The following is a 12,500-nucleotide window of genomic DNA, read 5'->3' as shown; positions in this document are numbered from 1 at the left end:
TTTATTGTTCTTATACTGTTGTTTTATTATTGTATAGAAGGGCTGGGCGAGGTGACAAAATAATATCAACGTATCATGATACTTGAGGACGTTTCTACGATATACAACGCACGTCACGATATATAATGGAACTAACAAACTGTCTGCAAAACACTAGTAAAACAAACGAAAAAAACCCCCGCTGTACTGTCACTGACGGTACTGTCCTTTAATGCCTACAAAAAAAGTGTTGTTTTTTTTTAATTATGTCAAATCAACGACATCCATTCAGTATCATCCATCCATCCATCCATCCATCCATCCATCCATCCACCCATCCATCCACCCATCCATCCTCAACCGCTTATCCCTTATCGGACCTCGGGGGCAGCAGCTCCAGCAGGGGACCCCAAACTTCCCCTTCCCGAGCCACATTATCCAGCTCTGACTGGGGGATCCCGAGGCGTTCCCAGGCCAGTGTGAAGATATAATCTCTCCACCTAGTCCCCGGTCTTCCCCGAGGTCTCCTCCCAGCCGGACGTGCCTGGAACACCTCGCTAGGGAGGCGCCCAGGCCATTCAGTATCATTTAATTTGTAATTATTAAAAACATAAAATACGTCAGAAAAGATCTCAGAACAGTATATTGTGTAAGGATTGATCAGGATATGGATAGGATATGGATATGATATGGATATTACACCCAGCCCTACTGTACAGTATTTTTACCTTTGATGTCTTGTATCGCTCGGTCCATCGCGTCATTTAAATCCATCGTTCGTTCTTTTCATTTGTAACGGGTTCAGCTGCCTGATACAGAGAGTGATTTCCTGCCTCTTTTATTCTCCTAGCAAGTTGTTTCTATTTCCTTTTTCAGTAACTTCATATTCTGTGATTTTATCCATCAGCGTGTAACATTGCTTTTGTTAGCTAAGACCTAAGGTTTGTTTTTTCTTACGTCTTGTTTCCTAATGCATACTTGGCTCTATAAATGTTAAATAAACAATAAACTTTTTTCTGATAAATGATCCAACTGTTTAGATATCGCGTGTGTCGATTCCAATCCCCAGCCGAGCAATACTCTTCTATTTCTCCTGAAGTATAGTCAAATATCTGGCTTTGAATTGCACATCTTCACATCGGCTTATTAAACCACATGCATGTGCACACACACACACACACACACACACACACACACACACACACAAGCTGTGGATTTTCCTCTTTTACTCGTCACGACACTTCATGGTGGATGTGTGTGTGTGTTGTTCTTGGTAAACGCCACCTCGAGTCTGGTCCAGCGGGAATGATTGTGTTTATTACTGGCAGAAGTGTGTTTAACATGAAGGAGTTAAAACGCAGGACAGAGTTCCAAACAGACTTAAATCTCTGAGCTGGTGCTGGAATGAATGTCTGCCTCACGGTGGACCGGAAATTAACCCGGATCTGTCCCCTCCCTCCGGCCTACACATACACGCTCCTTCTCTCTCTCTCTCTCTCTCTCTCTCTCTCTCTCTCCGTCTTTCTGAACATATCTACACCCCCCCCCGTCTTTCTGAACATATCTACACCCCCCCCCGTCTTTCTGAACATATCTACACCCCCCCGTCTTTCTGAACATATCTACACCCCCCCTCCGTCTTTCTGAACATATCTACACCCCCCCTCCGTCTTTCTGAACATATCTACACCCCCCCTCCGTCTTTCTGAACATATCCACCCCCCCCGTCTTTCTGAACATATCCACACCCCCCCCGTCTTTCTGAACATATCCACACCCCCCCCCGTCTTTCTGAACATATCCACACCCCCCCCCCGTCTTTCTGAACATATCTACACCCCCCCCCGTCTTTCTGAACATATCTACACCCCCCCCCGTCTTTCTGAACATATCTACACCCCCCCCGTCAGTCTGAACATATCCACACCCCCCCCGTCTTTCTGAACATATCCACACCCCCCTCCGTCTTTCTGAACATATCTACACCCCCCCCCCTTTCTGAACATATCTACACCCCCCCCCCTTTCTGAACATATCTACACCCCCCCCCCCCCCCCCCCGTCTTTCTGAACATATCCACACCCCCCCCGTCTTTCTGAACATATCCACACCCCCCCCGTCTTTCTGAACATATCCACACCCCCCCCCCGTCTTTCTGAACATATCTACACCCCCCCCCGTCTTTCTGAACATATCTACACCCCCCCCGTCAGTCTGAACATATCCACACCCCCCCCCGTCTTTCTGAACATATCCACACCCCCCTCCGTCTTTCTGAACATATCTACACCCCCCCCCCCTTTCTGAACATATCTACACCCCCCCCCTTTCTGAACATATCTACACCCCCCCCCCCCCCCCGTCTTTCTGAACATATCTACACCCCCCTCTCTCTCAGTCTTTCTATCCTTCTCTCGGAGTTTGTGTACACTTGCATCTTTAAAATTAAGGAACCCCCCCGAATATATTTGTCATCTAAAATGCTAAAACTAGAGCATAACCTCACAGCTCTTCCAGCACCCCACCTTTTACTTCTTTTTCCAGTTTGTGTGTGTGTGTGTGTGCAGGCTGGGAGGTGCTGGTCTTTACAGCAAACCATACATCACCATTCATCACACACCCTCTTAAAACAATTACACTACCAGTGTGTGTCCTGTGATCTCACCTCTTCTAGGGCTCTCATGATTGAAGAGAATTCCATTCACAGCAAAGAGATTATACGCCTCCCTGAAGTTCACTACTATCCAGTACGCATACAGCTTAGCAGCACCTGTGAAACACACACACACACACACACACACACACACACACACACACAGTTAATCTGAAAGTATGGACGGTCTAGTGTTCACGACAAAGCCGTTTGAAGCGAAGTTGTGAAATGGGGTGCGTCTCAAATCAGCTCCCCAGGTCGTGAATCAGTACATCCAGTACACAAGTTGGAGCACTGGTCAGGACTCTGGCTCACTACACACCGGGACACTGATGACTCAATTTCCGGCGTCATGACTACGTACTCGTGTTGTAAAACGGGCGGGACCGATATCTTGGACATTATAGGCCATATAAATTTGTCAGCTTAAAAATCACACGCGTTTGTGTCATGGTACTTCAAGCAAGATCATAAGCTAGTTAGTGGATTTTTTAAAAAATCGTTAAGCTCTTAGCACTGAGGCTCAAACAAACTGTACACAGAACGTCAAATAAAGTTAAAAATCACTAACGTGAGGAATCAGTTGAACAACGATAACAAGCTCCTTACATTTGTAGACCAAGTTGGCTGAGAGTCCGTCTGCCTTTTTCTTTTTTTCTCGAGCTGAGACGAGTCATAAAATATCTTCATTTCAGTAAGGGAACATAGGAAGCGTCGATGCTCCCTGGTTTCTGGGGTGCATTGTGGGATTTTTAAGGAAGCGAACGTTCCAGTGCCCTTATAATGGCCGACTCCCCGATTAGTGCCCTGACTACTGACCTACCCAAAGGGAACTAGCAGCTATGAGTTTCCCTTAATCGTTAGCAAACCAGCTTCACAGCACACCTAAAGAAGCAAACTTCAGACACCAGACATGATCGACTACTTTTGGACTTTGTAAATTGTGCAGAATTCATTTTTGGCTTCAAAAATGCTACTTCTATAAAACAAAACGATTCATTCAGGACCTGTGCAGAGACGGGCGTTTTAAAGGTGCAGTCTATGAAGTGCTTCCAGTCGAGGCATTTCATTTTTCACTTCATGTTTCATTTTTCTGGCCCAGAAATGATCTCCATCCTCAGGCACATCACAGAGGCCTAGCTCGGTCTCTTTTTTTAACCTTGTGAGGGTTCATTTTCAACTGAAGGGATCAATTTGGAGGAAGGAGGAAGCTAGTCCATCACCGCAACTGGGATTTATCTTGAGAATGAGTGTGTGTGTGTGTGTGTGTGTGTGTGTGTACCATAAGGTGAGCGAGGGTAGAACGGCGTGGTCTCTTTCTGCGGGATCTCCTGCACTTTCCCGTACAGCTCGCTGGTGGAGGCCTGATAGAAACGCACGTCATCCGTCAAGCCGCACGTCTTTACCGCGTCCAACAAACGCAACGTCCCCACGCCGTCCACATCTGCAGTGTACTCCGCCAGGTCAAAGGAAATCTGAAGAAATAAAAAAACCCCACACAATCTCATTAATTAGAAATACATACTCCTCAACTTTACCCGCTGTATTCCACCAAACACGTGTGTGTGTGATGACCACAGCCGTGATTCCCTGAGAAACGAGCCGAAAACCTGTTCACTCCAGACTCGCTCACAACGGGAGTCTACGGGCGGTTCAAATTCGAACGCACACCTTTTACACCGGTCTTCAACTTCCAGCCTCAATCCGGACCACAGGATCCGTCGCCATCCTCAAAAAGACCCACGTCATCCGTGAGCACGTAACCCACCCCTAAAACGCCGACCCCACATCATCCGTTAAAAAGAAAGAAAGAAATATTATTACCCCGGCTCTTACACCTCGACTCTGAGCACTTGAACTCAATGAAAAGATCTTGTACAGTAGCACTACTTGCACTGATGGATCGCTGTGCTTGTATTTCCTCGTTAGTAAGTCGCTTTGGATAAAAGCGTCCGCTCGATGAATAAACGTAAGTATCTTAGGATGAGACGGACATAAATGTATGGAAGCTGTTCTTACATACAGTAGTTATTAGTCTTGTTTCCTGTGTAGACAGGAAGCCCAAGAGGCTCTTGAGGAATAAAAGCTGTCCAGGGCGGGGCTCCAGTTCAATAAACTGCCAGGAGAGCAGAATATCCGACTGGTGCCCCTGACCAACTCGACCTCTGACTGAAGAGCTCAGAAAACCTGTTTGTTTTTTTTTAAAGAGTAAAATGTGAATAGCTGTGCAGTTATAAAAAAAAAAAGAATCGATGAAGGGCTGGCGTCGTGAAGCAGACATTTTACATTCTTTTCTAATAACAGCACCACACTGTGGTTTTAGTATTTTATTCTTCTAATATCACATTGATTTGCCAACAAGTACAATTTTTATTTTATTAATAAACGGCACATCGTACTGTTTATCCGTTTATAATTACACCTAACGACGTGGAACGTTCACGAGACGAGTTATTTCCTGTTATTACATCACAGAAGCTATAACCATCGTCTCCTCACCAGCTTCCGTTTTCTTTCTTGACATTAATAAGACGAAGGTTTATAAAGAACACCGAAAGCGTGAGGTTGCACGGTCCCGAAGACTGACGGTTACAAAGTGCTGACGCTGGAGACTCCTTCCATCAATGTAAAAAGAAACGTGTTCTGACAGAACACTTCTACATATCGACATCCATCCATGTTCTGTAGTGCTCATCCTACAGAGGGTCACGGGGAGCCTGGAGCCTGGAGCGGGGGACTCGGGGCACGAGGCGGGGGACACTCTGGACGGGGTGCCAACTCGTCACAGCGCACAATCACACACACATTCACATACTGCAGACAATTTAGAAATGCCAGTCAGGCTATAAGACAGGTGTTTGGACTGGTGGAGGAAACGGGAGAACCCGGAGGAAACCCCCCAAGCACGGGGAGAACAGGCCAGCTTTGTTTACACAGGGTGGTGGCAGGATTTGAACCCCCAACCTTGGAGGTGCGAGGGAAGCATGCTAGCTCACCACTCCGTCACCGTGCGCCATCCACATCAACAATTATACAATTTTCTTTGTTAAATAACGACATGTTGTTGTTGTTGTTGTTTAATGCTTATTATCAGGCTTAGGTTATGCGGAGTGGTGGGTTTGTGACTTCAGGAGTGTTCTGGTTTAAAAACATTCACTGACTGAATACTGAGAGGAACTGTGTTATTTTTTTCAGAGAAACAGGCTGAAATTCCTGCCTGTCGTACCTGCACATGCCGTGTCGAGCGAGTGCATCATGATTAGGTCTAAAAATGCCAGACTATTCCTTGAAGCCACCTCTCGTTGTAAAAGTTTCCGGCCACAGACGTAACCCTTGTGACGCAGCAGTTTGTAACACTGAAGAGTTTGCAGTAACACCTCTCCTCCCACCTCATGCACACTCGCCCGAGGACCCGAGACACGTCCCCGACACGTGATGGGGGGAACCCAAAAGCCACCGCCAGATGAGAGTGATGACTAAGCGAGAGAAACCTGACGGGAGCCAATACCGGTTAAAAATGGCTCTTCTTCTCAACATCGACACTCTTTTCACATACACGCCTCCGCACGGCGTTCCATCGAGACAAAAACACGTCTGTGGTGGGAGGCTGATCAGAATCAGGGCGTGTATTTACCACACCGCCGAGAGAAAGCTGCGAACGCCGACAGCTGATCGGTGCGAGATGGAGACCAGGTCTTCGTAGAAGACTGATGGCATATTTTCAGACGTGTGTGGGTGAGCACGAGAGCTGAGACAGCGAGACTGGACCAGAAAAAGAAAAGGGCGAGTATGAAGAAACGGTGCAGCCGCAGAAAGCTGACATCATCTCGCTGTCTCTGGTTCGACTTGTTTACAGACTCGCTCAGCTGTGTTGCCTGGTGATTAGTAGCCTGAAGCGGCCATCACAAACACGGGCTATGTGATGTGGTGACTGTGGGAAAATGAGGACGGGACAGTGTGGAGAACCGGCGCCGAATTCTGTGCTGGACAACGGCGTTGACATTACCTGCATTCGTACCACTATAATAATCCGTCAGACTGATCGAACAGAAACACGTCATCGTAAATGAAATAAATCAAATAAATAAAGTGTGGGGGGGGGGGGAGGGGAGGGGAGGGGAGGGGGGATATACTGCTTCAGAGTCTGACTTATTTATTTATTTATTTTTACTTCATTTCATTACTTCATTTAGATTCATTTCTGCCAAAAGTCCAGATATCAGCCAGAATACGTGACCTGTGTTTCACAACGCCACAGAGACTCTGAGGCAATCGGAGAAAAGCTTGGTTTCAGTTACATGCAAATGATCTTCTCAGAGTGAGGCAGAGGAAATGAAGTGCATTATTCAAATTTGATGACTCAAACACCAAATACTGTTGTACGGGGGAAGGGAAAAGAAAAAAAACAGAGAGAGAAAAAAAAAAAAAAAAAAAGGTTTTTATAAATCCACAGCTTTTATTCCCAATGCGCTGTACATTCATTCAGAGAGAGATTTCCAATCAAAACGCACCAAAGGCTGAGGTGTGCATGATCTCTCCACTTCCCCCGAAGACGTAAAGTCGTTCTACTGTTCAAAGTGTAGCGCGAGTACTCTCGCACGGACTTGTTTAGGGCATTTCCGACACACTGCTCTCTATTAAACTGAACCTGAAGAATGCCGCGGAGCGAAAACGTCTCGAAACCGAGTCCCGTTCCTCCTCAGCGTGAGTCGGGGACACTGCAGCCGAGTCTCCAGCAGGAGGCAAAATCTGAAGGTCGAGCTCTGATCTGAAGCTCCTAGGCCTGTCACCATAATCACTGTACTTTCTTGTCTTATTGTACGATATACGGACACGACCTGCATCATTGCTGCTGGCCTCGATATGGCCCGAGCGCGTTTGATCACATAAGAATGAACGTCACTAACATTCTATCCGCTCGCGCTACTTCCGTCCTCTCGTCTGCTCTAGGGCCGTCGAATTAAAACCTCGAGCTTTACTCAAATTTAAGATAACAACGCACATTCGAACGCAAAAACGGTCTGCATTCGAACGGAAGATGTGCAGCGAGCACTAGCAAACATCCTGCTGAAAAAAAATGACACGAGACACAAATAAAGAAAAATCTAGAAAGAACAGTCGTCGCGTTGGAGATAATCCAGTCGTCGTCGATAACGTCGGGGTTGGAGCCGCTGAAGCTGCGCGGGCTGATGCTGAACGGTGAACGAGCAGCGGTGGACTGAAGCGCTTCACACAAACGCATCCTATACACACACGAGATTAATCAGGCGCTTACACACAACGTCAACAATAACATCACGACTCGCTTCTGCACGAAATGACTCGACCGCACAAGTGATCTCGAGCTCAAGTAAGGCGCTAGGTAGAACGGTAAGTCACGCTGTCAGTACGCTCTTCCTGTCGTGACGCAGAAAAACACGGACGATGAAGAATTAAAGCAGCAAGAACTCAGTGTTGTATCCCAGTGTCGGAATATTCTGAAGGATTAAAAGTTCATGGCTCTTTGAAAGGGTGTACTCGCATTGTTGTGCTATTATATTATCATAACACACACACACACATGTCATAATCATATATAACACGCATATCAGAGGCATAAAATGACAATAATATTGTTTAGCACAATTATTTCTGGACGATATATCGCTCCTGTACGCTCATTGCAATATTTGCGCATTCCTGCATTGACTCCGTCCCATTCCTGCGACTACTGCATTTATAAAAATATAGCATGGAATTTGTTGTCACTATTCTACACTTTCCCTGGCTGCTACCACAATAGCCTCCATGTCCATATTTAATGGAAGCTGATCTGCGGAAGACTAAGTCCTAGCGTGAGATGCTCACATTCATAGCATTTTTAAATGATCCTGTTATTCTCCTGCATTACCGGTTATATCGGACACGTCCACATTAAAACGGTGTAGTGTTCGGTGCTACGCGGTCACTCACGCTGTCTGGCGTCCTGGTTTAGTAGTACTGTACGGTCCTGTGCTGTTAGCACACGTCTGCACGTGCACTTTGTGTAAAAACGTGTAGATCTTATATAGTTCCGCGTCTCATGCGGTTAGTGTGTTGTTTTTTATGTAGCACCGTGGTCCTGGAGGAACGCTGTTTCCTTTCACGCTGTACTGTACCGGCTGTATGTGGAGGAAATGACAATAAAGCCACTAGAACTTGAAATTCCTGCACATCGCCTTCACGTTCTTCCCGGCTCCGATCTGAAATCACAATGAGCCGTGACCGCTGCAGAGGTTCGTAGGAATGTGTCTGTTGTTGGAAATGATTAGGGGCGTATTAGGAAAGTAGACAAACATACAGCAAATCTATTTGCCGAGGATGCAAACATTCACTTAGAGCTGTCAGAGATGAGGTTTATACCGAACATGGACACACACACACACACACACACACACGCACGCGCGCGCACTTAACTCCCTCTTCTTCATCTGCTTCTCTTTATCAACACTCCTCCTCCGCTCCTCAAACCTTCCACATGTCAGCAAGGGAATTCATCAGCCAATTCAATTCCTGCTTCATTTGATACTAACGTCTCTTTTTTTTTCCCTCTTTTCTCCTCACTAGCCGTCTGACTGGCAAGACACCTCATCTCATCATTCACCGCCTCTCCAATATAAACGCACAAACACGGCAACAAACCCGGTCGTTATGAGCTGCAGTAAAGGCCTGACGCTGGTCTGTGCCGTACTCATCACACTAGATTCAACACTGTCGATGTACAAAGTCAGATTAGACTTAAAAAAATAAAATAAAGAACCATTAGACTAGGACTTTCTTTTTAAATGACTCGTATTTCACCAGAACTGGTTAAAGGAGTCGTCCACCATTTTGCCGAGCTTCTCAACGGTGTGTGATTTCCACAGACAATTATTCGTAAGGATAAAAATGTGTTAAACATAACTAAGAAGTAAATACACACACACACACACACACCACATATGTTCAGATACTTCTGCATAATTAAGCTCAATATCTGAACGTCACCGTTTTGAGTTGGGATTATGTTTTCGGAGGTCAGAGTTTTATGGTAATAATTAGAGAAAGCACCGATCTAATACATATACAGATCGGACATTTGATCCTGTAACGAACGACAAAGTTTGGAATTGGATTTGGAAAAGAAATCGACTTTTGGAACTGGAAATGTTTACATATTTAACGAAACGCGACTTTTTTTTTTTTGGTTTGGATCGATTTGATTATATTTAAACATTATATTATTTATTACATTTACAATGGAAGAGTTGTGCGCGCGAGTTTAACTGTAAAGCGCTTCAGTAATAATTTATTATTATTATTATTATTATTTTTAAGCGTAGTAGTTTTTAAAGAAAACGATATCGGATGGGTATCGAATCGAGATCAGCTGATATTCAAAAAAAATCGCCATGGTCCCGTCTGTTTTACTTTTATTCATTCGTTCATTTATTCAACAGAAATCACAGAGAACATGAAAAAGTGCATTAAAATCGGAGATGATGGGAATCTACTACATAAAGCCTACACGAGAACATCCTATAAATAAGAACTTTATTTCAAATGTGTAACAAGGCTCGAACTCGAGTCTTGATAAGGCATGTTAATGTTTATTAACAGAATTCAACATCTGTCCAATGACTTCCATTATACGCGAGTAAACAAGTTTTCATTCCCCCCCCCGAGTACAGAGAAACCTCAGATTGGGTGTATATTTTTCATACACACTACAACAGCTGTAGATAGAGATCATACAGAAAAATTCTGGAGTATCCCTTTAAATTCTCCCAATATCGATCACTGTCCGAGGCGTACAGGCCCTCCCGCTCTTCGTCTCACACACATGCACGTCTGCGCGTGTGTGCGTGTGCGCAGACTCTTGCTGCAGGTTAACTTATTGCTGACAGCAGCTAACGGCTTCCACATGTTAGCAGACCCCCCCCCCCCTCCCTTTTTTTTTTTAACCAGTGCACCTCTGGATCTGACACATACACACACAGGGCATGTTGTGTCATCTCAGTTGACAGGTGCTGTCAGTTAGAAGCTTGAAAGAATGAGAGGAGCTATTGTGTGGTTAACTGTGTGTCAGAACAGTTATGTGCACACCAAACGGCGATAGCATACTGACAGGCTAAGCGGCGTTTGTGCTGAAATCCCCCACAGCATCACGGCGCTGGAATTCAACTACACCGCCGTTACGGTGCCCTAAATACAACTATCCATTATGCGCAGAGCTACACACACTCCTGTGCAATCCGGTGGGTCCAGCCCATTTTTCCAATGTGACAACTTAATAATAGAGCGCACATGCGAACAAATCCGCACACACATATATATAAATATATATCTCTATATATATATATATATAGCTATAGCAGTGCTATTTATATAGCTGGATTGTGGACGTGCTCGCAATTTATTTGCACAATGCGATTAAGAGGATTCCCTTTCGAACCTTCATCTCTTCATCTCCGCTTCCGAGACATTCAGCACCATCTACGCTTAAAATCCAGGTTCATCCACACGGAGTATGAACAAACAGGGATGTTCTCATTCAAATGTATTCAAATATTAATAAGCTTACAATTTACACCGCCACAGACGAAGAGCCTGCAGCAACACGTTAGACTGAATCCCGAATGGCTTCCTATTCACTTTACATGCTCACTACAGAGGGAACAACATACAGCATGACTCTGTTCATCACTTAGAGCAAATTTACACATCTGTGTCTTGCTTTTATTATTATTATTATTATTATTATTATTATTATGACTTGAAATATTGTTTCTAACATTGAGACTTACATTAGGGGACTAAATCCAGAAAATGTGATCTCAGCAGTTAGATTTCGCTTTCATACAAGTAGATATTGTTCATATTGATGAGCAGACTATCTCCGACGGCAGAGCAGGAGAGACCTGACACAGATCAAATATACAAATCGTGAACGTCAGCAGGATTTTGCTGCGACGGCTGAAATGCAGTGTGTTACAAAGGAAAGCAAAATCCCAAATGAAAACCTTCTCAAAGCGTAACCCTGAAACAGTTCACGTGTATTATTCAGGGGCGGTGTGAGGGCTACGAGACCGGCTGAGCACGAGACCGTTCCCACACAGCGGCACTTTCAGCTAATACAGCTCAGGTGTGATCAACTGGGTTCTTTTTTTGTTGTTTTTTTTTGGCAGAAACATAGTGAACCAAGACTATCTATATATATATATATATATATATATATATATATAATATAATATTATATTATATTATATTATATAATATCTCTGAGCGGTTTGCAGCTATGTAATGTCAGGGCACAATGAGCGAAAAACAAATCAAGTTTTTTTTTTTTTTGCTGTTGTTGTTTGCTTGTTTTTAAAATGCTACAATTCGAAGGACTACCCGAAATTAATAAATAAGTCAGCCTTTACAGATGAATTATTTATTGAGAATGATCTATTACATGAGAATACCGACTTGGATTAGAGGGAAGGGGGGAAAAAGCGCCAGAATAAACCCCCGCCATGTCACTCAGAGTACAAGCAAAATAAACATGTTCTTCCAGCAGTGTGCGCAAAGATGAAGGATTCTCACACACACACACACACACACATAAAAAAACCCTATAATAAAGTAAAAACATGTTGAACTTAATACGCTTCTCATCATGAAATAAAATACAACTTCAAAATATCACTCGAAACGCCTCAACTTAATCTTTTTTTTTATTCTTTGATCATAATCTATAAAAATCAACTAAATTCGAGTTATTTTTACTCCCTAAGCCTTTTTTTTTTAATTTTTTTAAAAACACAGTGTTCAAACTGCATCCGTTATGATCGTAAAACCTACCTCCAAAATGAATGTCTGTTTA

The 12,500-nt window shown here is 44.2% G+C and overlaps 1 protein-coding gene across 3 annotated transcripts in view; it reads right to left on the bottom strand.

Moving 5' to 3' along the window:
• gmds (GDP-mannose 4,6-dehydratase) overlaps positions 1-12,500 on the bottom strand; it is a 300,682-nt gene that overhangs the window by 264,454 nt on the left and 23,728 nt on the right. For all 3 annotated transcript variants that reach the window (XM_053613802.1, XM_053613803.1, XM_053613804.1), the window contains 2 exons: positions 3,915-4,107; positions 2,645-2,749 (listed from right to left, as the gene is read on the bottom strand). In XM_053613802.1, coding sequence (XP_053469777.1) covers positions 2,645-2,749; positions 3,915-4,107 — 298 coding nt within the window. The remainder of the gene's footprint in view (positions 1-2,644; positions 2,750-3,914; positions 4,108-12,500) is intronic.

Source organism: Ictalurus furcatus, chromosome 25 (genome assembly GCF_023375685.1).
Source record: "Ictalurus furcatus strain D&B chromosome 25, Billie_1.0, whole genome shotgun sequence".
NCBI classification, from domain to species: Eukaryota; Metazoa; Chordata; class Actinopteri; order Siluriformes; family Ictaluridae; genus Ictalurus; species Ictalurus furcatus.
Note: the sequence above shows the minus strand (reverse complement) of the source record. Positions and strands in the feature narration are given on the sequence as shown.